Raw genomic sequence first — 25,649 nt, forward strand, 5'->3', positions numbered from 1 at the left:
CGCCGCTCGAGCGCCAGCCAATGGGCTCTCGCTCCGCCCCGTGACGCGCTGCCCGCCGTGCGGCGCCGACCAATGGGCGCGCGGGGCGGCGGCGTTTGAAAGCGCCGTGGGGGGCGGGGGTGCCAACGGCCCGGCGGGGCGCTGAGGCGAGGGGCGCGGCGGGGGCTGCCGGGAAGGGGGCGGACCGCGGCCCGCCGGCATGGCGCACAAGCAGATCTACTACTCGGACAAGTACGACGACGAGGAGTTCGAGTACCGGTGAGGCGGGGAGGGGGACCCGGTAACGCCTCCCGGGTGGTGGAGGGGGGTGGCCCGGTAACGGTTCCCTGGCGGGTGGGGGTAGGGCTAGTAACGGCTCCCCGGAGGGGCGGGAAGGGGGTTGTCCTGGGAACGGATCCCCGGGGGAGGGCGGGGGGGAAGGGGTGTCCCGATAACGGCTCCCTGCGGGGGCGGGGTGTCCCGGTAACGCCTGCCTGGTAAGGGGGGGGGTGTCCCGGTAACGGTTCCCCGGTGGGGGGGGAAGACGGACGGACGGTAACGGTTCCCCGGGGGGGGGGGGGGGGGGGAACGGGACGGGGACGGGGACGGACAGTAACGGTTCCCCGGTGGGGCGGGAGGGAGGTTATCTGGGTAACGGTTCCCTGGTGGAGGGGGGTGGGGGGTGTCCCGCTCACGGTTCCCCGGTGGGGGAGGAGGCCGTTAACGGCTCGCTGGGGGAGGGGGGGGATCCCCGGTGGGGCAGGAGGGGAGTTATCCCGGTAACGGATCCCCGGTGAAGGGAGCGGGGGGTGTCCCGGTAACAGCTCCGTATCAGGGCAGGGGGGTGGTCCCGGTAACAGCTCCTCGGTGGGGAATCTCCAGCCGCGGGGGGGGGGTAGGGTATCACCCCGGCAGGGCGGGGGTGGGGGTCCCCGGGGGGTGCCGCTCCCCGGTGCCGGTCTGAGGGCGCGGGGGCGCAGGCACGTGATGCTGCCCAAGGACATCGCCAAGCTGGTGCCCAAGACCCATCTGCTGTCGGAGTCGGAGTGGCGGAACCTGGGGGTGCAGCAGAGCCAGGGCTGGGTGCACTACATGATCCACGAGCCAGGTGAGCCCCGCGGGGGGACGGGCGGCAGCCGGGGGACCCGGCCTGACACCGCCCCCGTCCCCCCAGAGCCCCACATCCTGCTCTTCCGCCGGCCGCTGCCCAAGAAGCCGGAGAAGTGAGCGACCCCCGGCCCGCCGAAGCCCCCGAGCTGAGACGGCACCTTCCTCCTCTTCCTCCTCCTCCTCCTCCTCCTCCTTGGCATTCCCAGGGGGCTTCGCCCCGTGCCTCACCGGCGGGTGCCCGTGACCCCCGGTGCCGTGTGCCGGGCGCTGCCACGGCGGCTCGGCCCCGGTGCCGGGGGGCCTGAGCGCACCCCGAAGCTTCAATAAATGGATGTTTGGGAGCTCCCGCCTGCTGTGGGGGGGACACGGGGCGGGGGGACTGGGCGGGGGGGTGTTGAGAGGCTCCCGGTGCCTCAGAGCATCCTGCCTGGGTGCTGCCGGTGACCGGGGCGGGGGGAAGTAGGGAAGGGCTTCCCCAGTGCAGCCCCTCCCGGTGGTGGTGGTGGTGGGGGTGTCTCCCGGTGCCTGGGAGGGGGTGGGGGCCTCCTGGGGCATGGTGGGGGTGGGAAACGATGCAGAGGGGTCCTGGAGAGGCGGGAGGGCTTTGGGGGGGAGGGCTCCGGTGCCGGGTGGGCGGAGCTCCCGGTACCTCGGGGAGGCGCACGTGCCACCGCCGGGCGGACCCACGGCCCCAGAGGGGGAGCGGGCGTCGTCCCCGCCCGCCGAGATGGTTCCGTCCCCGCGGGTCCCGCCTCCCCGCCAATCCGTGCTGATAGCGCCTCGTGACGGGCATACTTGCTCGACCAATGAGAGCGCGGGGCGGTGTCGCGGCCTGGCCGGGCGGGGGTGGCCGGCCGGGCCCATGTGGGGGGCGCTGCGGGGGGCGCTGCGGGCGGGCGGGGCTCTGCGCGCCGCCGCCTCCCGCCCCATGGCGGCCTCCGGCCCCGCGGCGGCCCGGGGCTCCGCCGCCACCGCCGGCATCATCGTCATCGGCGACGAGATCCTCAAGGTGCGGCCGGGGCCGGGGGCGAGCCGGGCCTGCGCGGGGCGGGCGGGCCGGGGCCGGCTCCGGGGCCGGGGCCTGGTGGGCCCGAGGCGCCCCGCCGTCACGGGTGTCTCCGTCCCCCCCAGGGTCACACGCAGGACACGAACTCCTTCTTCATGTGCCGGCGGCTGCGCGCCCTGGGCGTGAGGGTGGCCCGGATCTCGGTGGTGCCCGACGAGGTGGACGCCATCGCCGGCGAGGTGGCCGCCTTCGCCGCCCGCTTCACCTACGTGTTGACCTCGGGGGGCATCGGCCCCACGCACGACGACGTGACCTTCGAGGCCGTGGCCAGGGCCTTCGGGGAGAGGGTCACCCCCCACCCCGAGCTGGTGGCCCTGGTGCACAAGTTCTTTGGCAAAACGGACGCGCAGTGCCCCGAGATGAAGCTGGCTCGCGTCCCCGAGTCCTCCTGCCTCAACTACGGCACGGACGGGCGCACGGGCAGCGCCTTCAAGTACCCGCTGGTCAGCGTGCGCAATGTCTACATCTTCCCCGGCATCCCGGCGCTGATGGAGCGCGCCCTGGACGGCCTCGCCCACCTCTTCCGCAGCGAGCGGACCCGCTTCCACTCCCGTGCCATCTACGTGGCGGCCGACGAGATCCTCATCGCGCCCGTGCTGGACCAGGCCGATGCCGCCTTCCAGGGCCGCGTCAGCTTGGGTTCCTACCCAGACTGGGCCAACAACTATTACCGCGTGAAGCTGACGTTGGACTCTGAGTCGGAGCAGGACCTGGAGGAAGCGTATCGCTTCTTGATGGAGAAGCTGCCGCCGGGCGTTGTCGTGCCGTTGGTGACAGACTGTGTCTCGCCAGCAGCCGCGGAGGTTTATGGCCTGGCTGAGTCAGGTACAGGGAAGCGGTGCCGCATCGTGGCTCGATACCTCCATGGAGATGCTAGAGCTGGGGCTGGGGGAGTGGGAAGACCGGCCTGGGAGCAGAGCTTGCCCGTTCTGGTGTGCTGGGGGGCTTGAAGGGTGCTGAGGCTTCGCTGGCGCCGCAGCTGCAATGGGCTTCGTCCCACGCAGGTGGGAATGGCACCCCTAACCCCAGTTAGGGCCAGCTGGTGCCAGTCTCTGAGAGCACGGCGTCTGTTAGGGGGAGCGGTGCCACAGATCCCCCATGCAGGCAGGATCCCTGTCCCATCCGTGGCGCAGACCTCCGGGTTGCGCAAGCTCTTGGCTCCGGGCTGCGGTGCCGGCGGTGTCTCCGCGGTGTGTCTGGAGACAAGACGTGCCTGGAGGGTGAGGTGCCACAGGCCTGGGGCAGCGCTGAGGCGGCGTGGCCCTGGGCGGGCACCGACCGTCTCCTCCCAGCAGGCTTGGCCCTGGGGCAGAAGGTGGCAGCAGCACTGCGGACCATCGAGGAGGCTTTGGACCGGTACAGCCTGGCCCAGCTCTGCGTGGGTTTCAACGGGGGCAAGGACTGCACGGCCCTGCTGCACCTCGTCCACGCCGCCGTGGAGAGGTACCCGGCCACGGGGCTCCAGCGGCCCGGCCTGGGGCAGGGGTGAGGGGGTCCCACGGGCCCTGGCCGGGGCTCCAGGGCTCTCCCCTGCCCCGCTCCGGGGGAACAAGCCGATTCCTGGGGCCCAGTTCACGGGGAGTGAGCGGCTGCCCTGCCTCCGGTCGCCGTCTGCCGGAGCCCAGCTGCGATGGGTCTCTTCCCAGGCGGTACCCGGCGAGGCAGGAGAAGCTGCAGGTGCTCTACATCCGCATCGTGTCCCCCTTCCCTGAAATGGAGCAGTTCATCCAGGCGACCGTCCAGAGGTACGGGGCAGAGAGGGGTGAGCCCGCTGGGCAGGGGGATGAGCGGCGTCTCCCGTGGCCCGGCAGGCAGCTGCCCGTCCCGCCTGCACAGGTACAAGATCCAGCTCTGCACGGTGGAGGGCTCCATCCGGGAGGCCCTGTTCCACCTGAAGGAGCAGCAGCCGCAGCTGGAGGCCGTCCTGATGGGGACGCGGCGGACGGACCCCTACTCGCGCACCCTGACGCCCCTCTGCGTGACGGACCCCGACTGGCCCCAGTACATGCGGGTGAACCCTTTGCTGGTACGTGGCCTCCGCCCGGTCTCGGTTCGGGGCTGTCCCAGCTCGGCAGGGGAGTGAGCCTGGCAGATTAAAGCGATGGGGCTGGAACTGGCACTAATCCACCCCCATCCCGGAGGGCTTCCCTCCCAATTCGCCCTCTTCCCAGAGCATCTCCAGCCCCGTTGCGTGGCCGTGGGTGCCCCTCGCTGCAGCCAAGCTGCCTGGTGCTGTCAGGCGGGGTTCGTTCCTGCCCGCCGAGGGCTTTTCCTGCGTTTGGGGAGGCGCTGGGAGGGACAGGCGTGCTCTGGGGTCCCGGGGACTGGCTCTCCCCTGTGCTCTTGGGGGGGGCGGCTGGCTTCCCTGGGGGCAAGATGGCAGCCCGCCCGCCTCTGCGGCAATCTCTGCCCAATTCCACTTGCAGGACTGGACCTACCGGGACATCTGGGAGTTTCTGCGCAAGCTCTTTGTCCCGTACTGCGTCCTCTACGACAAGGGGTGAGTGTCCGGTGCTGCCCTCCCTGCTCGGCACGGCCGATGCCCCTGGGCGCAGCCTTGCAGCCGCCTTCTGCCTCTTGCAGCTACACCTCCCTGGGGAGCACGGCCAACACGCTGAAGAACCCCGCGCTGCGCTACACCGACGCCCGGGGCCGGGAGAGCTACCGGCCCGCCTACGAGCTGGAAAATGAGGAAGAGGAGCGCACCTCCCGCCAGTGAAGGCCTGTGGGCCACGTTCAGGGAGGCTCTGCTGGGACGCTGCCGGCGGCCAGCTCCTGCGGACGTCCGTGGCGCTGCCGGGGATGACACTGAATAAACCTGCTGCCTGCCAGCACTGAATAAACCTGCTGTGCTCAGCCTGCGGTCTGTGCCGCGCTCGCGCTTGGCCGTGCCGGTCCCTTCGAGGCCCGTGGGGCTCTGGCGGGAGCGGGACGGGGGGTGAGGCCGGCTCTGCCCGAACAAAAGAGTCCCTGGGCAGCGCCCCGTCCTCGCACCCGCTATTGTGGAGGCTTTTGAAGCGCAGAGAATGGAGCGGGTTCCAGCGCTTGCCAGGGACCTGCGTGTCAGCGCGGCTGCCTCCCCGCCGCAGACCCCGCTGATCCTTCGTCGGCCATGCGCCTCCTCTGGACCGCGGCAGCCCGTCCGCTGGGCGCTCCGAAGCGAGCGGCGCGGGCCGTGGGGCTGCCGGCGCCCGCCGAGGCCTCCCTGGGGCTGCGCCTGGGCTCCTGGCTGCTGCGGCTGCTGCAGGAGTGCGTCTACCTCCTGCTCTGCAGCTGGTGCATCCGCGAGCTGCTGGACTAGGGAACGGCCCCCCCTCAACGCCGCAGGACCCCCGGCACCCCCTGCCCGCCCCTGCGCGATGGGTGAGTGCCCTGCCCTCGGCTGCCTGCTCGGCACGGTGCTCGGGGGATGACGGCACCCCAACCGGGGTGCTCCTGGGGGGTGACGGGGGCCTGGCCGTGGTGCCTGGGGGGTGATGGGGGCCCAGCGATGGTGCTTGGGGGGTGACAGGGTGACGGGGGCTCAGCTGTGGTGCTCCTGGGGGGTGACGGGGTGCAGCCAGGGTGCTGGTAAGGGGGTCCTCACCCCCTGTGCCTCTCTCCCTTCCCCAGGACTGCTTGTCACCCCGTGCTGATGGAGCTGATGGACACCCAGTACCGGGACCCCACTCCAGCCTGCGCCCCCGCCGCCCCCCCCCTGCCCCGATCACAGAGACCCCAATAAACCTGCACAGTGCCTGACCGGCTGGGTGTGTTGGGGAGGGCTCTGGGAACGCATCTCCCCCCAAACCTTCCCACCCTCGCCCTGGGTAGGAGCTGGGCACCCCAGCCTGCACTGGGGGTCCGAGGGTCCCCAGGCCCCTTGAGGCCGAGGGGCAGGAGTGGGGGGGCCGCGCCTCTGCCTGCCCCTCCGCCAGGTTTATCCCTGCGTGTGACTCAGCCCCTTGTTTAAAGAGCGTCTCCGCTTGTCCCCGCTCCAGGCCGTTTCCTGCCCTGGCCCTGCACGCCTGGCCGGCACCGGCGCTGCCGAGAGCCAGCGGGAAGCGGCCGGAGCAAAACATCCCCAAAGGGCCCAGTTTGGCCGGAGCTGCCGCAAAGGTCACGGCTGGCGGGAGGCGTGCGGCACCGGGGCCCTGCCGCGGGGACGGCTGCGGGTGCCCCAGCAGGCTGAGCCTGCCTGTGCCGGCTCAGTGCCGGTGCCTGGCCCCGGTGCAGAGGACCCCGGTGCAGAGGCCCTGTCCCCGGCGCAGAGGAAGCTCTGTGCGCTCCGGCCTTGGCGGCAGCGCCTGGCGCCAGCGCAGCCTCCCTTATCTCGGCGGGAAGTCGGGAGCAGGAAGCGTGGCCCGGCGCGGGATAAGGGTCCCGTTTACATTAGCTGCTTTGTTGTGGAGCGGGCTCCCACCCTCGCCCGGCACCCGCGGGGGGCCCTGGCCACAGGGAGGGCCGGGGGGCGGCGGGGACCCCCGCCTGGGATGCCATGGGGGGGTTCAGGTAGTCCTTGCACCCCCTGCATGGTGGGTACAAGGACGGGGGCTGCCAGGACGGTGCCCTGCTGCTGCACCCCACGGCTCTCCCTGGCCCAGGGCCGCTCTGCAGCCACACCCTGCCCTGCGGCCGTGCCCCGGTGCGGTCAGCGGTGCCATCCGGGCTCCCGGCTGTGCCCGTGGAGCCAGGCTGGCTCCGGCAGCCCCGGGAGCGTGGCGCTGGGCATCGCTGCCCACCGGAGCCCACGCGTCTGGCGCCTGCCCCGCTGCTGTCGCGGCGTCCTGGCCCCGGCGGTGGCTCGGCCCCGGGGCTGGCCGGGACGGGGCGAATCAATGAATTCCCCAAACAGGGAGGTCCGGGGGAGGGGAGAGTCTGTCCCGGCACAGGAAAAAGTCCTGGCGGCGGCGCGCCGTGGGCAGAGCGGTGCCGGCCGCCCCGAGAGCGTGGCCCCATGCGCAGCCCCGGCTCCTCGCACTCAGCTCCGCCGCCCGCCGTGAGTGAGACCCCCCCCTTCCCCGGGGACCCCTCGCCCATCCCCGCGCCTGGGGGGCGGTGGGCGGGAGCGGCAGGCAGGCTTGCGCAGACCCCTGCCCTTGCCGTCTCGGCACAGGCGGGTTCCCCTGCACAGGGGGTTGGTTTTGGGGTCACGTCCCCACCTGACCTCGGGGACGCCCGTCCCCCTGGGAGCAGTGCTGTGTCCTCGCGCGTCTGCGGGGACAGGCACCGACGTGGGGGACCGGCAGCCGCGGGCAGCGGCAAACCCAGGCAGGGCGGCCTTGCCGCGGCCCCGGCAGGGAAGGGGAGCGTGGCTCTGTCAGCGTGGGAGGACGCGCCGTGTCCCTGCCAGGGACCCCCGTGGCCGCAGCGCTCTCCCGGCGCGGGGGGTGACGCCTGTCCCCATCCCGCAGGTCATCCCCACCGCTGCCCCATGTTCCGCTCACGCCGTGCCGGGCTGGTGAGGCGGCTGTGGCGGCAGCGCTGCGCGGCAGCCAGCCCCGAGGACGGCCCCGGTGCCCTCAAACCGGCAGCGCACGCCCTCTTCAAGAAGCTGAAGGACGAGGAGCTGGAGCTGCTGGTGCAGGCGGTGGAGAGCCGGGGTGCCTGGGACTCCGGCTGCGTCTGGGTGCCGCGGGGGGAGCCTCGGGGGGCCAAGCAGGCGCTGCCCCCCCAGGTCCTGCTCTGCCGCCTCTACCGCTGGCCCGACCTCCGCCAGCCCCACGAGCTCAAGCCCCTCTGCTACTGCGCCGGGGGCCGGGGGAGCTGCGGGGACGCAGCCGCGCTCTGCTGCAACCCCCACCACTTCAGCCGCCTGGCTGTGCCCGGTGAGTGCCGGTGGCTGCACCGGAGCCCCTCCTCGCCCGCCCACCCTCCAACCTCTGGTCCTCGGGGCCAGCTCAGGGCCCTGGGGGGCTCTGAGGGGGCGGGAGGTGCGTCCCAGCCCCTCACCCCCTTCTGGTGTCCCCCCCCAGAGACCCCGCCACCCCCCTACTCGAAGGCATCCTGTGGTCCCTCCTGGCCGGACGAGCCCCAGCACCCCAGCACCCAGCTCCTGGAGTTCGGCTACGTCGGCGGGGACTGGCGCGGTAAGAGGGTCCCGCCGGGCAGGGGGGTGTCAGGCAGGGCTGGCCCCGCCGCCTGCAGCCCCGCTCCCCCCGGCAGCTCTGCCCCCACCCCGCTGCTGGTCGGGGTACAGCGGTGCGGGACACAGAGCCCAAAAATTGGGGAGCAGAGCCGGCAGCCACCCGCGGCGGGAGGAAAGGCTCCGGCACGGGGCGAGGGGTTCCTGCCGGGGGCCCAGCCCGGGCCCAGCCCCCCCACTGCGGCTCCTGTTATTTTTGGCGGCGCCGGGCTCCCCGCCGGAGGAAGCGCTGCCCACGGGGACACACACAATGTGCCTTGACGCACACAGCCGCGGCTCCAGCCTGGCTGCTGGCCACCAGGCCGCTGGCTGCTGGGGCTCCACCTTCCCCTCGCCTGGGGACCCCCCTCACCACAGTCCCCAGGGATGGTGGCCGGGGACGGCCCAGCCCTACATGCCGGCGCGCAGCGGCTCCAGTGACTCACGTCCCGCGCCGGAGCCTGTGCTGGGACATCTGCGGGGCGCCACGTCCGTCCGTCTGTCTGCTCTGCCGGCCCCTGCGTGAACCGGGGGGCATGGGCCCCCCTGTGCCCACCCCCTCCCCATCACCTCTCCCCTGGGCCCCTCCGGCTGCACGGCTTGGCCGTGCCCGCGCGGCAGTGGGTGGCTCTGCCCGGCGGTGACGGCTCTGCTCTCCCCCACCAGACACCAGCCTCTCGCAGAGCACCGTTAAGGATGGCTACTGGTGCAAACTGGCTTACTGGGAGCACCGGACACGCGTGGGCCGCCTCTACGCCGTGCACGAGGCATCGGTGAACATCTTCTGCGAGCTGCCGCGGGGCAGCGGGTTCTGCCTGGGTCAGCTGCCGGCCGCCCACCGCAGCCGTGCCGTCCGGCGGGCGCGTGGCAAGATCGGCCGGGGGCTGCTGCTGAGCCGGGAGCCGGGCGGCGTGTGGGCTTACAACCGCAGCGAGCACCCCATCTTTGTCAGCTCGCCCACCCTGGGGCCCCCCGGCGCCCGCGGGCTCACCGTCCTCAAGGTGCTGCCTGGCTACTCGGCAAAGGTGTTCGACTACGAGCGGGCAGGGGGCGTGGGGGGCCGGCGGCTCCCCGGGGAGGGCCCCTGCGACCCCCACAGCGTCCGCATCAGCTTTGCCAAGGGCTGGGGGCCCTGCTACTCGCGGCAGTTCATCACCTCCTGCCCGTGCTGGCTGGAGGTCCTGCTGAACCGGCCGTGCTGAGGGGCTGGGGCTGGCGGGGGGGTGCCAGGGAGCCCCCCGAGGCGGGTGCAAGGGGGGCCCGAGCCGGGGGGCCCTTCCGCTGCCCCCCAGCCTTCCAGGGCTGCGCTGCAGCAGAGCCGTCCTGGCCCAGGAGACCCTCGCTGGGGCCCTCTGCCCCAGCCCCGTGGGGGTCCAGTGCCCCTCGTGCCTGGCTCACCGCCCTGCCGGCACCCACCGCCCCCGACCACGGGTCTCTCGCTGACACAGGGCGCTATTTAATCTCTTTCTCTCTTTTTTTTTTTATTTTAATGGTTAAATTTATTTTAATTTATCTTATTTTTGTAAAAAAGAAACGCACAATGCAGGAGCCCCCCCTGCACCGTAGGCAGCGGGGGCCAGGCCTGGGGAGGGCGGGCAGGGCAGGGTGCGCAGGAGCTGGGCAGGTCTGGGGGAGGCCGGGGGCCGCAGGAGGGGAGGGAGGGGGGGCAGAGCCCCAGAGCGGTGGAGCGGGGCTGTGGGCCAAGGGGTCATGGCAGGCGTGGGGGGACCTGGAGTGAGCTGGCACAGTGGGGGGTGTGGGGCAGGTGAGCACAGCTGGAGTGTGGGGCGGGTGAGCACAGCTGGATGGGTGTGGGGCACGGTAGAACAGCTGGACAAGCGTGTGGCAGGTTGTGGGGCAGGGGAGCACAGCTGGAGCGAGCGTGAGGCAGGCCAGCACCCTGGGGCGGGTGCAGGGATGGGTGAGCACCCTTGGGATGGGTGCAGGGGTAGGTGAGCACCCCTGGGATGGGTGCAGGGACAGGTGAGCACCCCTGGGGTGGGTGCAGGGGTAGGTGAGCACCCTTGGGATGGGTGCAGGGGTAGGTGAGCACCCCTGGGGCGGGTGCAGGGGTAGGTGAGCACCCCTGGGGTGGGTGCAGGGATGGGTGAGCACCCCTGGGATGGGTGCAGGGGTAGGTGAGCACCCTTGGGATGGGTGCAGGGGTAGGTGAGCACCCCTGGGATGGGTGCAGGGGTAGGTGAGCACCCCTGGGATGGGTGCAGGGACAGGTGAGCACCCCTGGGATGGGTGCAGGGACAGGTGAGCACAGCTAGGATGGGTGCAGGGGTAGGTGAGCACCCCTGGGGCGGGTGCAGGGATGGGTGAGCACCCCTGGGATGGGTGCAGGGGTAGGTGAGCACAGCTGGGATGGGTGCAGGGATGGGTGAGCACCCCTGGGATGGGTGCAGGGGTAGGTGAGCACCCCTGGGATGGGTGCAGGGGTAGGTGAGCACAGCTGGGATGGGTGCAGGGATGGGTGAGCACCCCTGGGATGGGTGCAGGGGTAGGTGAGCACCCCTGGGATGGGTGCAGGGACAGGTGAGCACAGCTAGGATGGGTGCAGGGGTAGGTGAGCACCCCTGGGATGGGTGCAGGGACAGGTGAGCACAGCTAGGATGGGTGCAGGGGTAGGTGAGCACCCCTGGGATGGGTGCAGGGACAGGTGAGCACAGCTAGGATGGGTGCAGAGGTAGGTGAGCACCCCTGGGATGGGTGCAGGGGTAGGTGAGCACCCCTGGGATGGGTGCAGGGACAGGTGAGCACCCCTGGGGTGGGTGCCGGCCCGGGTCAGCGCAGTGGGGACAGAGGTGCCGAGCGGGAGCGGAGCTCGGGGCCGGCCCCGGACGGGCGCTGGGGCCGGTGCAGGGTCTCCCGCGGTGGGTGCCCGGGCCGGGGGACCCCCAGGCCCCTCCAGCCGCCGGGGCAGCACGGGGCCCCCCCCGGGCGAGCGCAGCCTTGGAGGTCCCGGGGTGCCCGGGCTGCGTCTGGTATTTGTAACCCCAATAAACGGTGCCACCGGCACCAAAGACCACCCCCCCCGCCCCGTGTCCCCACGCGCGTCGGTACCGCGCGGGGACGGCGCGCTCGTCGCCCGCGGGGCTCGGCTCCGGGGACCGGCAGTGCCCTCTGCAGGCGGCCGCGGCCGGGCCGCGATGACCGCCCGGTCCTTCCTGCCACGCCGCCGGCCCGGCTGAGACGGGCCTGGCGGCTCCGCGGCCCCCGCCCGGCCCCGGCCCCGCCGCGTCCCCGCGGGCAGGAGGTGAGTGCGGGCCGCGCCGTCGGGGCCGCCCCCGGGGGAGCGGGCGGGCGGGCGGGCGGCACCGGGAGCGCAGCCGCGGGCACCGAGGGCTCCGGCACCGGCACCGACATAGCGCAGCGGCCACGGATAGCGGCGGCCCGTGGGGGCGGGCGGGGGCTCCGCGGGGAGCGGCGGGGCCGTGGGAGGCCGGTTTCGGGCCGGTGGGCGGCGGGGCCGGGCGCGGGTGTCGGCGGCAGCGGCGCGGAGGGGATTTTCTGCGGATTTTCCCCCCCCCCCTCCCCGCCGCCGCCCTCGCGGGAGCCCCGCGCCCGGCGGGTCGGTCCCCGCGGCGTGGCCGGGCAGGGGAAGGGCGGGGGGCGGCCGGACAGACGGACGGAGGGAAGGAGGCGATGCAGGTGCACGGACGGACGGACGGACGGTGTGCGAGGGGAGGTGATGGAGGTGGAGGTGCGGCCCGGGGTGGGGGGGGGGAGGCAGGTGGACGGACGGACGGACGGACGGAGGGAGATGGGGGAAGCGGCGTTCCGGGGCCCGGGGAGGGAGCGGGCGGGCTGGGCGAGGCGCGGCGGCAGGTGCCCGGTACCGGGGCCCGGCGGGCGGAGGGGGGGGGGCGGCCCCGGCGCTGGAGCGGTGCCCCCCGGCGCGGCCCGCCCGCCCGGCTGACATAACGTCTGCGCGGGGCGGTGTTTGCCTTGGCAGCCCGCGGCGGCGGCGGCGGCGGCGGCGGCTCACACTTTCCGCCAGCGCCGGGCAGCGGCCGGGCTCTGAGTCAGGAGCCGGGGGGGCCGGGGTGAGGCGAGGTGAGCGCCGGGCCGGGCCGGGCCGCCGCTGCCTCCCGGGGGCCGGCGGCGGCCAAACAGGTTGCGCGGGGTCCCCGCCCAGGCACCTGCGGAGGGGCCGCTCCGGGGGGGCCGCCGCCGCCGCGCCCTGCCCCAGCGCCGCCGGGAGCGGGGGGGGGGGCTGCCCCGCCGCGCCGCGCCCCTCCGCAGCCCCGGCTCCTCGGCGCCCGGCTCTCCGCCCCCCCCCCCCCCCCCGGTTCCCCGCTCTCCGTGCCCGGCTCTCCATCCGCCCCCGTGCCCGGTTCTCCATTCACCCGCTTCGGTGCCCGGTTCTCCATCCCCCACCCCACCTCCCGTGCCCGGTTCCCCCGCCCCCCCCGTGCCCGCGGGGCGGAGCGGAGCGGGGCGGGCCGGCCTCGGGGCTCGGCGGCCGCAGCGGGCGGGGCGCGCTCGGCGCCTGGCACCGGGCGAGGCGCCGGCGGGGCCGTACCGGGCTCCCCCCCTCCCTATCCCCGGGATCGGTCCCAGCGCGGCCCCGTTAATCGCCGCCGTCCCGCGCCTCTGACTCAGCTCTTCTCCCCCCCCCCCCCCCCCGCACCCCGGTCCCGGGGGGGGGCCCGCATGGCCCCCGCCCTCCCGTGGCGGGGGGGGGGGGGGGGGGCTGTGGCGGGGCTGATGGGCGGCCCCCCCCGCCAATAGGAGGCCGGACCGCCGGCGCGCTGCCCAATGAGCCGGGAGGGGGCGGGCGCTTCCTGGAGCCCCGGCGGCGGCGGCGGTGGCGGGGGGGGGGCGGGCGGGGCGCGGCGGCGGCAGGTGAAGGCGGAGGCGGGGCCGGGGCCCCGGGACCGGCCCGTAGCTCGGGCGGGGCGCGCAGGTGAGCGGCGGTGGCGGCGGGTGGGAGCGGACGGACCCACCGACGGGGTCTGCACGGAGGTACCGACCGACCGGTGACGGTACCGGTGCGGCGACCGCTTTTGCAGCCCGGTTTGCGGTGAGTCGCGTGGAGCCGGGATGCTACCGGGTACCGGCGGCGGGCGGGCACGGTCGGGGCGCGGAGCACCGCCCGCTCCCGGCGCACGGTCCCCGTGCGCCGGGAGCGGGCGGTGCTCCGCGCCCCGACCGTGCCCGCCCGCCGCCACTCCGCGCTGGAGCCGGCGGACACGTCGCCCGTGGGGTGGGGTGGCGGTCACGCGTGGGCTGTTCCCGGTCCCTCCGCACGGGGCTGCGAGAAACCGGTGCCACGGGCAGGTCCCCACCGCCTCTTGCAGTGGCTGCCAAGCCTCCGGCCGGGGTCCGGTTGCGGTGCCGCCATCCGGCTGGGGTCCCCCGTGGGCTCACCCCACGCGTGACGGGGTGCTGCCGCCGTCCCGCCGCCCTTCTCGGCCCGGCGAGCAGCTCGGCCGTATCCCCGGGTGTGCGGGGCACGGACGGCACCGTCACGGCGGGGAGGCAGCTCGGGACCCCCCAGCTGCGCCGGTGCTGGTAGAGTGGGGAACGGAGGGTGGGCGTCCCCGTGTCCCGGCACGCTGTGCCATACCGGCGACCTGCCGGGCCTGGCACGCTGGCAGCGGCAGTGGGTGCCTCGCTGCTTGCCGCTGGCGAGGGTCCGCACAGGGGTGCCCACTGGCCCGGTGGCTAGGTAGCACCCGCCAAGCACCGGTGGACTCTGCCCCGCGCGCACCCAGCCCTGCTGTACCTGTCCCCCCCTGGCTGGCTGCCCCCAGCCGGCTGTTTGCCCGGGGCGGGGTGCGGTATTTACCCTCCCGCCGCGGCCCGCGCCGGAGGAGAGCCGCCGTCTTGGGCCACAGCCGCCCTTGACCTGGGGCTGCTTTCGCCAGGCGAGGGGACGCGGTGCCGGGTTTGGCGTGGGGTGAGTCTTGGTGTGCCTCGGTTTCCCCCGCCGCAGCCGGGCTGGCTGGGCTGCGGGCTCACGAGGAGCGGGCCGGGGTCCCCCAGCGCTGGCAGAGGCGTGTGGCAGCTGCCCGCGACTCGAGGCCGCCGTGGTGATGCCGGTGCCGGGCGCGGAGGGAGGGGTTGGGCTCAGGAACTTGAAGTGGGTGCGTGGAGAAGGGGAAGCTGTGGGGCAGGGGAGGGAGTGGGGCAGCAGCGCCGGGCTGGGGGCTGGCTGGGCCTGGGGGTGCCCTTGCTGGGGTCGGGGGTGCAGTTGGGGGCGAAGCCCCTGGGCCCAGGCATGGGGAGGTGACCAGCGGGTGGGGGGAACGTCCGTGGTGGGTCCTGGGGACCCTCTGAGGCCACCCGCCCTGGCGCAGGCTGGCTGGCCCCCCCTTGCTGGCAGAGCCGCGGTGCTGAGCCTGAGGCCGTGGCAGCGCGGCTCTGCCAGCTGGTGCCGTGCACCCTCGGTGCACACGTGGCACGAGTGCGACGGGCCTGAGCGCAGGGGGGGGCAGGCAGTGGGCGCAGCGGGGGGTGTGGGGCCAGTGTGGCCCCCACGCCCCGGCCCTCGAGGGGTGGCCGCTGCCCCGCGCGCCGAGCAGGAACTTCTCCTTCGGGGCGGGCGGCGGATGATGAAACCACGGAGAAATCTCTCCTGGCAGCGCGCGGGCTGCTGGCGGGAGCCCCCGGGAGCCCGTGCTCCCCCTGCGCTGCCGCCGCCGCCTTTCCATGGTAACCCCACCGCGGGTGCCGGCGGGGGAAGCCGCCCCGTCTGGGGGGTTGGCGCCCGCCCGGCTCCCCACGGCAGCGCTGGCGTCCCCGACATGCCCCGGGAGCTGCATGTCCACACCCCAGCAAGCCCCAGGGCGGCTGGAGGACCCGGCGAGGGGCTGGGCTGAGACCCGTCAAACTCGCTTCGTGCCAGGGAGGTGACGCTTGGGTGGCCGCGCAGGCAGCGGGGGAGGTGGCCGTGCCCGGTGCCGTGCCCGGTGACCTTCAGCACGCCCGGTGCCCAGCCACGCTCCGTGTCCAGGGATCGGTGGCCAGTTTGTCTGTGTGCCGGTGCAGCGGGAGCCGCGGGGCGCAGGCGTCCCGTGCCCCCGGAGCCGGTGGTGTGACTCGGCGGGGCTGTGGGCGGGCGGGGGGACTGAGCCGTGGCGAGGGAAAATGAAAGCAGGTGATGAGGAAGGAGAAGTAGGTCAGGCGAGCGCTGGCCTCTCCCGGCAGCCTCGGCTGCGCTGCATGCTCTGCTCTGCCCCGGCTGTCCCCGCCATGTCCCCAGGCTCCATGGGCAGCGGCTGGAGGGGGCGGTGAGTACGGGGTCCTTCTGCCGGGCGCTGGGTCCCAGGCAGCGTGGGTGCCAGACTCTGCCTGCCCTGGGTGCCAGCGGGCTGGGGAGCGTGGCCGGGCTGGCTGGCACGCGGTGGGCACGGCGGCGCCCCGGCAATTTTGCTTCAGTTCCCCTCCTGCGGGTATCCCCAGGGATACGGGGCAGGGGGATGCGGCGAGGGTGGGCAGGGGGATGCAGCGAGGGTGGGCAGGGGGATGCTTTACTTCTGGCTCGCAGCGGGGCCGAGGAGGGGAGGGGAAGGGGATTCCCGTCCAACTGGGGCTGGGCCGAGCCAGCCGGCACGGCGGGGACATCCCGGTGGGGCTCAGGGCTGGGGACGGCTCGGGGACAGCCCCGCGTGTCGTACAACTCCACGGCCGGCTGCCCCCAACTCCACTCCACCGTGGGGCTGTGGGGCCGGGGCTGTTGCCCTCCCCACGGCACAGGTCTGGCTGGGGTCTCGCTCGCGGCGCTGCGTGAGTCGGGGAGGCCGCGGCAGGCGCGTCCCCGCTGGCAGCGCTACGTGGGCTCGGGGGGGATTAGAGCCGCCTGCCCCCTCCCTCCTTCCCCCGGGATCAGCCGTGGGCAGCGGGGAGCTGGCAGCAGGCAGCTGCCGTGGGGGCGGAAGCCGGGCTATTTCGGGGGGTGTGGAGGGGGGGCCGTGGGCTGGCACTGTCCTTGCTGGGTGACCCCACCGGGACCAGCACCGCCCCGGTGCCAGGATGCAGCATCGGGGCCTGTCCTGCGCCAGCTCCGGCTGCCGGTGCTCGGTCTCTGGGGTGCCGTGAGGACAGGGACCCCACGGGGGGGAGGAGATGCCGCCAGCCTGGGGAGCCCCTGGGGCCATGCGGCACGGTGGGACCCGGGGGTCTGGCTGCCCTCCAAGGGGCTCCCGTGACTGTGTGCTGCGGGGCAAGTGGCACCGGAGCCGGCTCACCCTGGGGCCAGCAAGCGGGACCAGCCGTGGGCAAGCCCGCCTGTCCCAGGCCGAGGGCTGGCAGAGCCTCATCCTGCTGCCACCGGCACCCCCGGGACCGGGACCGGGCTGCCGGGGTGCCCGCGGGCAGCTGGGTCTTGCTCCATCCCAGCCGGATCCTGGGCAAGGCTGGGCCGTGCAAGCCGGATGCAGCGGGATGCCCGGCTCCACCGTGCCCCTCTCGGTGCTGGCAGGGGTGGCCTGGGCACCGGCCGGGCTCGGAGCCCCTCCGAGCGCCGCCCACCCTGACCACAGCCCTGTTCCCCCAGCCGCTGGGGGACCCGTGGGTGGGTTTCACCCCGCAGCGGGGTGATCAAACATGGGGTTTGCTGTTGACCATTTCCTTCCTGTTCCCCCCCCTCCCTGAACTCCATTTCGGCAACCCCTTCCTTCCGTACTTCCTTCCTTCCTTCCCTCCCTCTGCCTGCTCCTGCCTGCGTGTGGCCTCGCTCCCCGGGCTGCCCCGGCAGGGAGCAGCTGGGGACAGCCCCTGTCCGGCCTCGCGTGGCCTCTCCCCGGCACTGGGGACGGCAGCGCTCGCAGCGGGGAGCCCGGGGGTGACCCACAGAGGCCACACGCCCTCAGCCACATCTGTTCTGGTCACCCATGGGCAAGCAGGTGGCCGTGGGACCCCCTGTCCTGGCAGGTCGGGGCCCCCCGTGTCGGGACGTGGTGCGGGAGATGGGGACGCCCGTGGCTGGGATGCCCGTCCTGCCAGTGGGAGAGGGGCTGGTGCCGTGCGGCAGCCGGGATGCTGCCGGAGCCCGTCCCGGCTGCATGCAGGATGGGGCCGTGTCCCATCACTGGTGACGCTGGTCAGGGTGCCACTGGCCCAGGCGAGGTCGGAGGGTGGAGGAGGATGGATGAAGGTCAGCCCATCCGCCCTAAAGGCCAGCACCTCCACGGCCCGGTCCCCCCTGGGCGGGCACCCTTGGTGCCCCCCGGCCGTGGCGAGCAGCAGTTTGCGGCCGGTGCGGGCGCGTGGGCAGTTGCGACACCCCCAGGGTGGGGGGGACGTGGTGACTCACCCCAGCGGGGCCTGGCCACCAGCGGGAACCCTGAGTCAGGGCTGCGTGCCCATGCCGTGCCCCTCCCTGCCCGCCTCGCCCACCTTATCTCCCGCCCTTAGCACCTGGCACACCTGGGCCAGGGGGGCTGGCGCCGTTCCCCTCCTTTATGGGGAGCAAAGGGCAGGCAGAGGGTTGGCAGGCAGGTGCCGTGTCCCTCCCTCCCTCCCAGGGCCGCTGGCCTGGGGCCGTGCCCCCCGCCGGGGCGGCCGGCCAGCCCGGAGCATCACGGCAGGGTGGCGGGCAAGAGTGCCCGCGCCGCCGTTGCCTCCCGGCCGTGTGCTGCCCGCGCTCCGGGCGTCAGGCTGACCCGTGGCGGCACGGCCGGCCTCTGCCCGGCACGTGGTCCCCGGTGATGGGGGAGGTGGGACGCCACGCCGGGGCGCGCCGGCCCGCACAGGCGAGACGCCGGCGTGGCTGCTGCCCCTCTGCCCGCCCGCCGGCCCCGCTGCCCGCCCGTGTGGTCGGGCTCTTGCACAACCCGGCTCTTTCCGTGAACGTTGCTGGGGCCGGAGGCCCCCTCCCTGCCCGGCTGCGCGGCCGCACTGGCACAGGGCTCTTCCCCTTTCTGCCCGGCCTCGCGCTGCTGGCAGCACCGGCACGGCTGCCCGGAGCCCGACGGGGCAGCCCCGCCGCGGTGCCCTGGCACGGCCCTGGCCGGGCTGGTGTGGGCGGCCGGGGCGGGTGCTGGGTGCTGGTGGTGGGGTGTGGGGAGCGCTCCCCGGGCTGCTAATTAATTGCTGTTTAGCTGGGGATGCAGAGGGTGTAATTACGGGGGGGATTGCGCGAACCTGCAGCCGGCCCCGGGGGGCTGCGGGGGGCCGGGGGGGCCGTGCCCTGCAGGTGTCCCTGCCCGGGGAGTGGAGGCGAGCAGGCGACGCGGTTCGGCCGGGGCCGTCCCCGAGCCCTCTCCCTGGGGCACGGCGTCCCGCCGTTCCCCGTGGGACCTCGGGGACCCGCTTCGGGGGCAGAGCAGGACGTGCATCTGCAGGGTTGGGGGGCGGCTCCGGGGCCAGCCAGGCAGGCCACGGCACGCTGCACCGAGCCCAGCCCTGCGGTGGCAGGCCCACTCCCGCCAAGCGCAGGCGCCCTCCCGGCTCGGCCGGGGCCGGCCGCGGCCAGCGGCGAGCACCCAGCACCCAGCGCCCTGCCCCGGGGCGGCGGGAGGGTGAGGGCCCGTCCGACGCCTCGGCACAGGGGGCCGGGGCAGGCGGCGGGGAGGCGATGCTGGCGGCGGGGAGGGGATGCCCGCGGCACGGGGCGCCCATCCTGCCGGTGCTGGGAATTTCCTCCCACGGGAGGGGGCCAGGGGATGCCCCCTGCCCGGTTCCGGGTTGGCGCCCCACGGCACGGCGCCGGCCACGAAGGGTTAATGCCGTGTGTGTTCTGGGAAGCGGGGCTGGGAGGTGCGTGACCCGGGGTGTGGGCGTCGACTCCTTTTGAGGTGGGATCCTGCGCTCAAGTGCAGCGGGGAGCAGGGCCAAGTTCACACAGCACCCTGCCTTCCCCTCCCTGCCGCTCGCGGGCCGCCGACCCGGCTGCGGCACAGCGCCGAGCCACGCCGGGACACGCACCAGGTGAGCCGCGCGCCCACCCCACCACCACCGGTTGGCGCGGCAGAGAAGGTGCCAGGGCGGCGGGGACCCAGCGTGGTGGCAGCAGGAACCCGGCGCGGTACCGCCGGGTGCGGGGCGGGCCGGGCACGGCTGCTCTGGCACCGAGCGGGAGGCTGCTGGGATGCTGGCGTTGCCCGAGCCCTGCACCGCCCTCGCTGCTGGTGGGATGGGACGGGATGGGACGGGAAGGGACGGGCAGCGAGGTCCGGGTCACCGCGGCCTGGCGGAGCGGGGCCCGCACCCTGTGGCAGCGGTGCCAGGCAGCCGGACGTGCCTCTGCCTGGCCCAGGCGCCGGGGAGGGTTTTGGCAGTGGGAGGGGGCCGTGGTGCCAGCACGGGGCCGCCGGGCAGGGGGCCGGCGCGGGGGCTCGGTTGGGCCGGCGGTTGCTTGTCGCCACGGCAGGTGCCGGGGTTGGTGCTGCCGACGCCACCGGTCCTGCAGCCGCCTACTCCACGGCGGCAGGGCTGCGGTGCCCAGCCTCCAGCCTGGCTATCGTGCCAGGCTGGCACCGGGCCCCGGGAGCTGCGCTGGGCAGCGCCGGCTGGGCGCGGAGGCAGACCTGGGCTGCGGTGCTCGGAACCCCTTCCCCGGTGCTGATGGCTGCCGTGCCTTGGCCACGGCACACGGCCGTGCCCGCGAGGCGCTGGAGGTGCCTGGGCAGCGGGAGCTCTCCGGGTGGCACCGCGGGCGCGAGGAGCCGGACGGCAGCGGGGACCAGGGTGGTGCCGTGGGGCTCGCTCCCCAGCGCCGTGGGGCGGGGGGGGTCTGTTTATTCTCTTCTCTCTTCAAACCATTTCCTTTCGTCTCCGCTCGCTGTTTTCTTCTTTCAAAGAGTGGGACCGCTTCCCCCAGCCACCTCCCCTCCAGCACCGGGACCCCCGGCACGCCTCCAGCACGTGCCTGCTTCAGGGCCACCGGCCTGGCCGAGCCCCGGCCCGCTGCCTTCCCCGCCGGGTGGGCAGAGGGGCTGCACAGCCCCCCGCCCCCAGCCACGCCACTCCACCGCATCGCGGCGGCAGGCGCCGGGGCCACCGCTGTTCCCCGCTGGCCGCGGGCAGGGCGCTGGGTGGGGGGGGATGTACGGCCCGGACACCTGGGTCCCCTTCCAGCTCCCAAAGGGTGAGGGGCCCCGGTGGGGCCGGGGGCCAGGGGCCGGGTCGGTGGCTGGCGCCGCGCTCCCCTTCCTGGGTGACTCATCCTCCCCAGTGCGGCTGTGAAGTCCCTCCACAGCGTTTGTGACCGAAAGCAGCGGCACTCGGCAGCAGCCCGGGGTGGGGGCCGCGCTCCCTGGGACCCCTGCCCCCCTTTCCCATGGGGAAGCAGGTGGGGGGACCCCCCGGGCACCCTCTCCCACCCCATGTCTCCTACCGTCCCCAGGCTGGGGTCGGTGCCCAGCGCAGGCTGGCACCGTGCCTGCGTGCAGGGTGCCATCCCGCCTCGGTGGCACGGGACGCAGCCAGTCCCCACGCAGGGTGGGTGCTGCGGGGCCGGACCCCAGCCCTGCTGCGTGTGGCTGTGCCGGGGCGGCAGGACCCCCACGGTGGGGTGGGGCTGGCAGGTGAATGGGGGCTTGCCGTGGTTGTGCCAGGCGGCGTGGGCCGGTGGCAGGATGTCAGGGTGACCCGGGCAGGCATTGTTCCCGCTGCCGCCTGCCCCGGCATGGGAGCCAGCTCAGTGTGGGGAGCGACCCCCCCTTTCCCCGGCCCCGTGCGGCTGCCGCAGCCGAAACGGGCCCGGCCGCAGGCATTGACGTAACCGAGAAAGCTGTGGCACGGCCGGGGTGCGGGCATCGCCGCTGGCCCCCTCCCCGGCCCGTGCCCCCCACGCCATCGTCTCCGGTGCTGTCCAGGGAACGCCGGGGGTGGCTCCGGCACCCTCACACCTCGTCCCCCCTGTTTCCTTATCGCCGCTGCGATCTCCTCGATGGCAGCACCCGCTCAGCATGTGACTTCGCTCCAGCGGGGAGGATGCGCGGGGGGGCGGGGGGTGTCGGGGAAGAAGCCGTAACGGGCGGTTTGGTGTGATGGAAAATCCCCCTCCTGCCGCCGCCTCGCCCCCGCCCTGCCCCGGCCCCGCACCCTCGTCCGCAGGCATCCGGCCCTGCAGCCGCTCACGGGGGTCCCGGCTCCCTTGCCGGGCTGAGCCGTGCCTCTGCCGGTGAGCTTCGTGGCACCGGCAGCGCTGAGACTGCTCCTGCCTGTACCGTGGCACGGCGAGGCCGGTGGCTGTGCCTGTTCCTCGGAGCGCCCCGCCGCCCGCCGGGGCATGGCTGGGGCCTCGGCTGCTGCACCGGGCCCGGGCACCCCCCGGTGCAGGAGCCCCCACATGGGCACGTGCCGGTGGGTGCCAGCCCCGGCCCTGCAGGCAGGAAGAGCCCTGCGAGCGCCCCGTGCCCGGGTGTCTCGTGGGGCCGGGGGTGCCATGGGGACCGGGGGACAGGGGTTTCGTCCCGCTGCCATCGGGGTTTGGCCAGGGGAGGCAGCAATGGAGGATCTGGGTGGCACGCGCCCCGTCCCGGGACCGCCGCCTGTGACAGCCCTGGGGGTCCGCAGGGCTCCGGGGTGCCCTCGGTGGGCACCGCGTCCCTGTCATCCCTTCCCCGAGCCGCGGCGCAGGGCGCTCGCCTCCCCTAATCCTGCCCCCGCTGCTAATCCTGCCTAATCCAACCGGGGGCTGTCGCTGCCTGTTGGCTCCCGGGCCCCTGATGGCTTAATCGCCCCTAATCCGCTCGCCCCCGCCCCAGCGGGCAGCGAGGACCCCGGCCAGTGGCAGGACGGGCTCCTGGCAAGGGGCGGAGGGGCGGCCGTGGGTGCTCGACGCCGGCGCCAGCATCCCAGGCGGTCGGCACTGCCCGGCTCCCAGTTTCAGGGGCGGCTGCCGCCTGCCCTGCCGGTCGGGCCTGCTCGGCAGCGGCTGGGGCGGCTCCGCAGCCGGTTGCTCCGGGGCCGTTCCCAGCCGCCTGCCGAGGCAGCCCCAGCTGGCGGCCGCCCAAGCGCAGGGAGCGGCCGGCGCGGGGATGGGCTCCTGCGCCGGGGGCCGCCGGCCGCGCCGCCCCTCCACGGGCAAGAGGGGGCACGTCCCCCGCACCCGCCGACGGCACAGTGTGGCTTGGCACGGGCCGGCGTGGCGTGGCGGGGTTCAGTTCGGATGGGCCTGGCGCAGCTCAGCGTGGTCTGGTGCGGCTCGGCGATGTCCAGTGCCACATGCTACCATCCGCCACGGCTTGGCTCGGCTCAGCGTAGCACGGCGCAGCTCTGGCAGCACCGAAAGCCTGGATATGGCGGTGCTGCGTGCCCACCTCTGCCTTCCCCGGGGTGCGGGCAGGGCTGCAGCCACTGGACGGACCTCCCGCCCCAGTGTCACCCAGCAGCCCTGGTGTCACCCAGCAGCACCGGGCAGCCAGGAGGGCATTACCCATGGATGGGCACCGGCGCTGCTGCTGCTGCCGGTAACCTGCCCGCGGGTCAGGAGGGCAGCGGGGCTCCCTCTTCCACAGGCTCCATCGCCCGCCCGTGCCGGCTCCGTGGGGACACGCGGGTCCCCAGTGCAGCACCGCGGGGACCCCGGGTGCCAGTGCCGGCAGCGCTGGGTTTACGGCGGAGGCCAAGCCCTGCCAGCTGCAGCGTGGGAAAGGCCCGGCTCGCGCAGGCAGGGCTTGGCTGGGCGAGGAGCGGCCCCGGGCTGGGGCAAAGGGGGAGGGAGGGGGCCGGGCCCCCACCGGGAGCGGGGGCAGGAACCGGCGGCGCGGGTGCTGATCCTAATCTGCGGTGGCAGGAAGTGTGGCCCCCGTTTCCCAGCCCGGCTGGGCTCCGCGGGGCGGCCCCCGGCCCTCGGGGCCCTCTTCCCAGCACTCACCCGCCCACCCGCACCCGCCGTCGGCGAGGCCCGCGTTCCCAGGATGGGGCTGCCGGGAGCCGGCGGCTGCGCCCGGCCGTGCCGGGGGGCCGGGGGGCCGGGGGGTGGGTGGGCTGGCGCAGGAAGCGCCGTGCCTCGGCACCGTTCAAAGGCACCACGCTGAGATTTCCCCCTTTGCTGTGGTGGCACGGGGGGCGGCGCGGGCGGCCGGGTGCTGGCGGCAGAGGAAGCGCGGGGGGCTGCGGTGGGGGGCCTGCCGCCCGCCAACCTCGGCATGGCGTGGGGGGGGGGGGGTGAGGGCAGCCCCCGGGCCCCCCGACCTGCCCCGGTTCGGCGTCCCACCGAAACCCCGGTCCCTGGGGCCGCTGCCACCGAGCCCCGCGCGATGGAGGTTTCCTCGCGCCCCGGCTTCGCGGCAGAGCCGATGCTTCAGCCACGGCGTTTCCTCCGAGTGCCGTCTTTCGGCCGGTTCCCGTGCCGGTCGGCGAGCGTCCCGTCCTTCCCGCAGGTGAGGACGATGGCCAGCCCGGAGGACGACCTCATCGGCATCCCCTTCCCCGAGCACAGCAGCGAGCTGCTGAGCTGCCTGAATGAGCAGCGGCAGCTGGGGCTGCTCTGCGACGTCACCATCAAGACGCAGGGGCTGGAGTACCGCACCCACCGCGCCGTCCTGGCCGCCTCCAGCCGCTACTTCAAGAAGCTCTTTGCGGGGCCGGGGCCGGGGCAGGAGGTCTGCGAGCTGGACTTCGTGGGGCCGGAGGCGCTGGGCGCGCTGCTGGAGTTCGCCTACACGGCCACGCTCACCATCAGCAGCGCCAACATGGGCGAGGTGCTGCGTGCCGCCCGGCTGCTGGAGATCCCCTGCGTGATCGCCGCCTGCGTGGAGATCTTGCAGGGCAGCGGGATGGAGGCGCCCGGCCCCGACGACGGCGACTGCGAGCGTGCCCGCCGCTACCTGGAGGCTTTCGCCGCCCTCCCCGAGGGCGAGACGCCCGCCCCGCCGCCCCCCCGCCCCGCCGCCCGCCGCAGCAAGAAGACCCGCAAGTTCCTGCAAGCCCGCGGTGCCCGGCTGAACAACCACGCCGAGGAGCCGCCCGCCGAGGCCGAGGGCTGCGGCAGCCCCCCGCCGCCCCCCCAGCCGCCCTCGCCCCCCCTGCCCGAGGGGCTGCCCCTGCCCTACGAGAGCTTCGAGCTGCCCGAGGAGGAGGAGCTGCCCCCGCACCCCTTCCCCTTCCCCTACCAGCCCCCCCTGTCCCCTGAGGAGGCCGCCTCCGACGAGGATGCCATTGACCCCGACCTGATGGCGTACCTGAGCTCGCTGCACCACGAGTCGCTGGCGCCCGGGCTGGATACGCCCGACAAGCTGGTGCGCAAGCGTCGCTCGCAGATGCCCCAGGAGTGCCCCGTCTGCCACAAGGTCATCCACGGCGCCGGCAAGCTGCCCCGCCACATGCGCACGCACACGGGCGAGAAGCCCTTCGCCTGCCAGGTCTGCGGGGTCCGCTTCACACGGTGAGTGCTGCCGGATGCACCCTCCCTGCCTGACGGGTACCCGACGGCATCCCCCGCGGCGCCTCCCCTGCCAGCCCCGCCGGTGCCTGCCCGCATCCCTGGCACGGTGCAGCGCCGGTCCGTGGGGTCTTCCGCACCCCGTGAGTGCTGCCGGATCGACCCTTCCTGCCTGTCACCCGGCGTAGCCGGCAGCGTCCCCTGCCACACCTCCCCTGCTGGCACCTGGCTGCATCCCTGGTGTGCCGCAACCCGTTTCCCACCGCCGCCGGTGCCGTAGCGGTCCCCGTGCGCCCCAGCCAGGCAGCTGGGACGTGGTCCCCCGCCCCGCCAGAGCACCCGGACCCCCGCGCCCTGCAGAGCATCCCTGCCACACACCCCTGCCGCGGGGCTGCCGGCACCGTCCCCCCCCGCTTGCCGCGGCCAGGTGGCTGCTTCCCCGGGGATGCCGGCCGCCCCGTGCCGACATCTGCCTGTCATCCCCCCCCCCCAGGAACGACAAGCTGAAGATCCACATGCGCAAGCATACGGGCGAGCGGCCCTACTCCTGCCAGCACTGCAGCGCCCGCTTCCTGCACAGCTACGACCTGAAGAACCACATGCACCTGCACACGGGCGCCCGGCCCTACGAGTGCTACCTCTGCCACAAGGCCTTTGCCAAGGACGACCACCTCCAGCGGCACCTCAAGGGCCAGAACTGCCTGGAGGTTCGGACCCGCCGCCGCCGCCGCGACGAGCCGCCCCCGCCGCCCGCCGGTACCCCCGGCCTCGACCTCTCCAACGGGCGGCTGGAGGGGCTGCGCCTCTCCATCGCCCGCTATTGGGGTCCGGGACGGCCCGAGGAGGAGGAAGAGGAGCCGGAGGGCGAGGAAGGGCCGCAGCCGGACGGCGCTGTGCCGGTGGAGACGGCGTAGGGCCCCTGCGACGGCGGGTGCCGTGGCGAGCCGTGCCGTGGCGAGCCGTGCCGAGCCGTGCCGTGCCTGCTGGGGTTTCTGTTCTCGTTTTTCCCGTCACGGTTTGTTCCCAGTTATGCAAAGGGGGAAACTCCCCCCTGGCCGATTTGCACAATGGGGTGGGGGGGTCCCCGCCGCCCCCCGCCGTGC

General features: G+C 74.1%; 4 protein-coding genes across 8 annotated transcripts; all 4 read left to right on the forward strand.

The window, feature by feature from the left end:
• Positions 1-100: 100 nt before the first annotated feature.
• Positions 101-1,430, forward strand: CKS1B (CDC28 protein kinase regulatory subunit 1B). Its single transcript, XM_075524783.1, has 3 exons — positions 101-258; positions 960-1,087; positions 1,154-1,430. Exons 1-3 carry the CDS (start codon positions 200-202, stop codon positions 1,204-1,206), a joined length of 240 nt encoding a protein of 79 aa, XP_075380898.1. The 5' UTR covers positions 101-199; the 3' UTR covers positions 1,207-1,430.
• A 299-nt stretch (positions 1,431-1,729) lies between these two features.
• Positions 1,730-4,998, forward strand: FLAD1 (flavin adenine dinucleotide synthetase 1). Of its 2 annotated transcripts, none has more exons than XM_075524978.1 (7): positions 1,730-2,098; positions 2,221-2,980; positions 3,448-3,598; positions 3,802-3,900; positions 3,992-4,181; positions 4,582-4,655; positions 4,739-4,998. In XM_075524978.1, the coding sequence occupies exons 1-7, from the start codon at positions 1,817-1,819 to the stop codon at positions 4,872-4,874; spliced, it is 1,692 nt and encodes a 563-aa protein (XP_075381093.1). In that variant the 5' UTR covers positions 1,730-1,816; the 3' UTR covers positions 4,875-4,998. The 2 variants fall into 2 exon arrangements, with proteins under 2 accessions (XP_075381093.1, XP_075381094.1); XM_075524979.1 differs by having other exon boundaries at positions 1,802-2,098; positions 3,451-3,598.
• Positions 4,999-7,019: 2,021 nt separating this feature from the next.
• Positions 7,020-9,899, forward strand: LOC142420664 (mothers against decapentaplegic homolog 6-like). The gene is made up of 4 exons (XM_075524819.1): positions 7,020-7,133; positions 7,549-7,962; positions 8,110-8,223; positions 8,925-9,899. Exons 2-4 carry the CDS (start codon positions 7,569-7,571, stop codon positions 9,458-9,460), a joined length of 1,044 nt encoding a protein of 347 aa, XP_075380934.1. The 5' UTR covers positions 7,020-7,133; positions 7,549-7,568; the 3' UTR covers positions 9,461-9,899.
• Positions 9,900-11,404: 1,505 nt separating this feature from the next.
• Positions 11,405-25,609, forward strand: ZBTB7B (zinc finger and BTB domain containing 7B). 4 transcript variants are annotated; one of them, XM_075524816.1, is made up of 3 exons: positions 11,405-11,520; positions 23,546-24,549; positions 25,040-25,609. In XM_075524816.1, exons 2-3 carry the CDS (start codon positions 23,555-23,557, stop codon positions 25,458-25,460), a joined length of 1,416 nt encoding a protein of 471 aa, XP_075380931.1. In that variant the 5' UTR covers positions 11,405-11,520; positions 23,546-23,554; the 3' UTR covers positions 25,461-25,609. The 4 variants fall into 4 exon arrangements, with proteins under 4 accessions (XP_075380931.1, XP_075380932.1, XP_075380933.1 ...); XM_075524817.1 differs by lacking the exon at positions 11,405-11,520 and adding an exon at positions 13,068-13,173; XM_075524818.1 differs by lacking the exon at positions 11,405-11,520 and adding an exon at positions 13,173-13,290.
• The last annotated feature ends 40 nt before the right edge of the window (positions 25,610-25,649 follow it).

The sequence above is a fragment of the Mycteria americana genome, chromosome 25 (genome assembly GCF_035582795.1).
Source record: "Mycteria americana isolate JAX WOST 10 ecotype Jacksonville Zoo and Gardens chromosome 25, USCA_MyAme_1.0, whole genome shotgun sequence".
Classification (NCBI taxonomy): domain Eukaryota; kingdom Metazoa; phylum Chordata; class Aves; order Ciconiiformes; family Ciconiidae; genus Mycteria; species Mycteria americana.

What these genes read in the sequence shown, in the direction of transcription:
- LOC142420664 (XM_075524819.1), top strand. Translation starts at nt 7,569, where the DNA reads ATGTTCCGCTCACGCCGTGCCGGGCTGGTGAGGCGGCTGTGGCGGCAG. An exon ending in CAGCCGCCTGGCTGTGCCCG is followed by an intron (nt 7,963 to 8,109) that starts GTGAGTGCCGGT and finishes GTCCCCCCCCAG; the next exon opens with AGACCCCGCCACCCCCCTAC. An exon ending in CGTCGGCGGGGACTGGCGCG is followed by an intron (nt 8,224 to 8,924) that starts GTAAGAGGGTCC and finishes CTCCCCCACCAG; the next exon opens with ACACCAGCCTCTCGCAGAGC.
- CKS1B (XM_075524783.1), top strand. Translation starts at nt 200, where the DNA reads ATGGCGCACAAGCAGATCTACTACTCGGACAAGTACGACGACGAGGAG. An exon ending in GACGAGGAGTTCGAGTACCG is followed by an intron (nt 259 to 959) that starts GTGAGGCGGGGA and finishes GCGGGGGCGCAG; the next exon opens with GCACGTGATGCTGCCCAAGG. An exon ending in CTACATGATCCACGAGCCAG is followed by an intron (nt 1,088 to 1,153) that starts GTGAGCCCCGCG and finishes CCGTCCCCCCAG; the next exon opens with AGCCCCACATCCTGCTCTTC.
- FLAD1 (XM_075524978.1), top strand. Translation starts at nt 1,817, where the DNA reads ATGGTTCCGTCCCCGCGGGTCCCGCCTCCCCGCCAATCCGTGCTGATA. An exon ending in TCGGCGACGAGATCCTCAAG is followed by an intron (nt 2,099 to 2,220) that starts GTGCGGCCGGGG and finishes CGTCCCCCCCAG; the next exon opens with GGTCACACGCAGGACACGAA. An exon ending in TTATGGCCTGGCTGAGTCAG is followed by an intron (nt 2,981 to 3,447) that starts GTACAGGGAAGC and finishes GTCTCCTCCCAG; the next exon opens with CAGGCTTGGCCCTGGGGCAG.
- ZBTB7B (XM_075524815.1), top strand. Translation starts at nt 23,312, where the DNA reads ATGGCGTGGGGGGGGGGGGGTGAGGGCAGCCCCCGGGCCCCCCGACCT. An exon ending in TGCGGGGTCCGCTTCACACG is followed by an intron (nt 24,550 to 25,039) that starts GTGAGTGCTGCC and finishes CCCCCCCCCCAG; the next exon opens with GAACGACAAGCTGAAGATCC.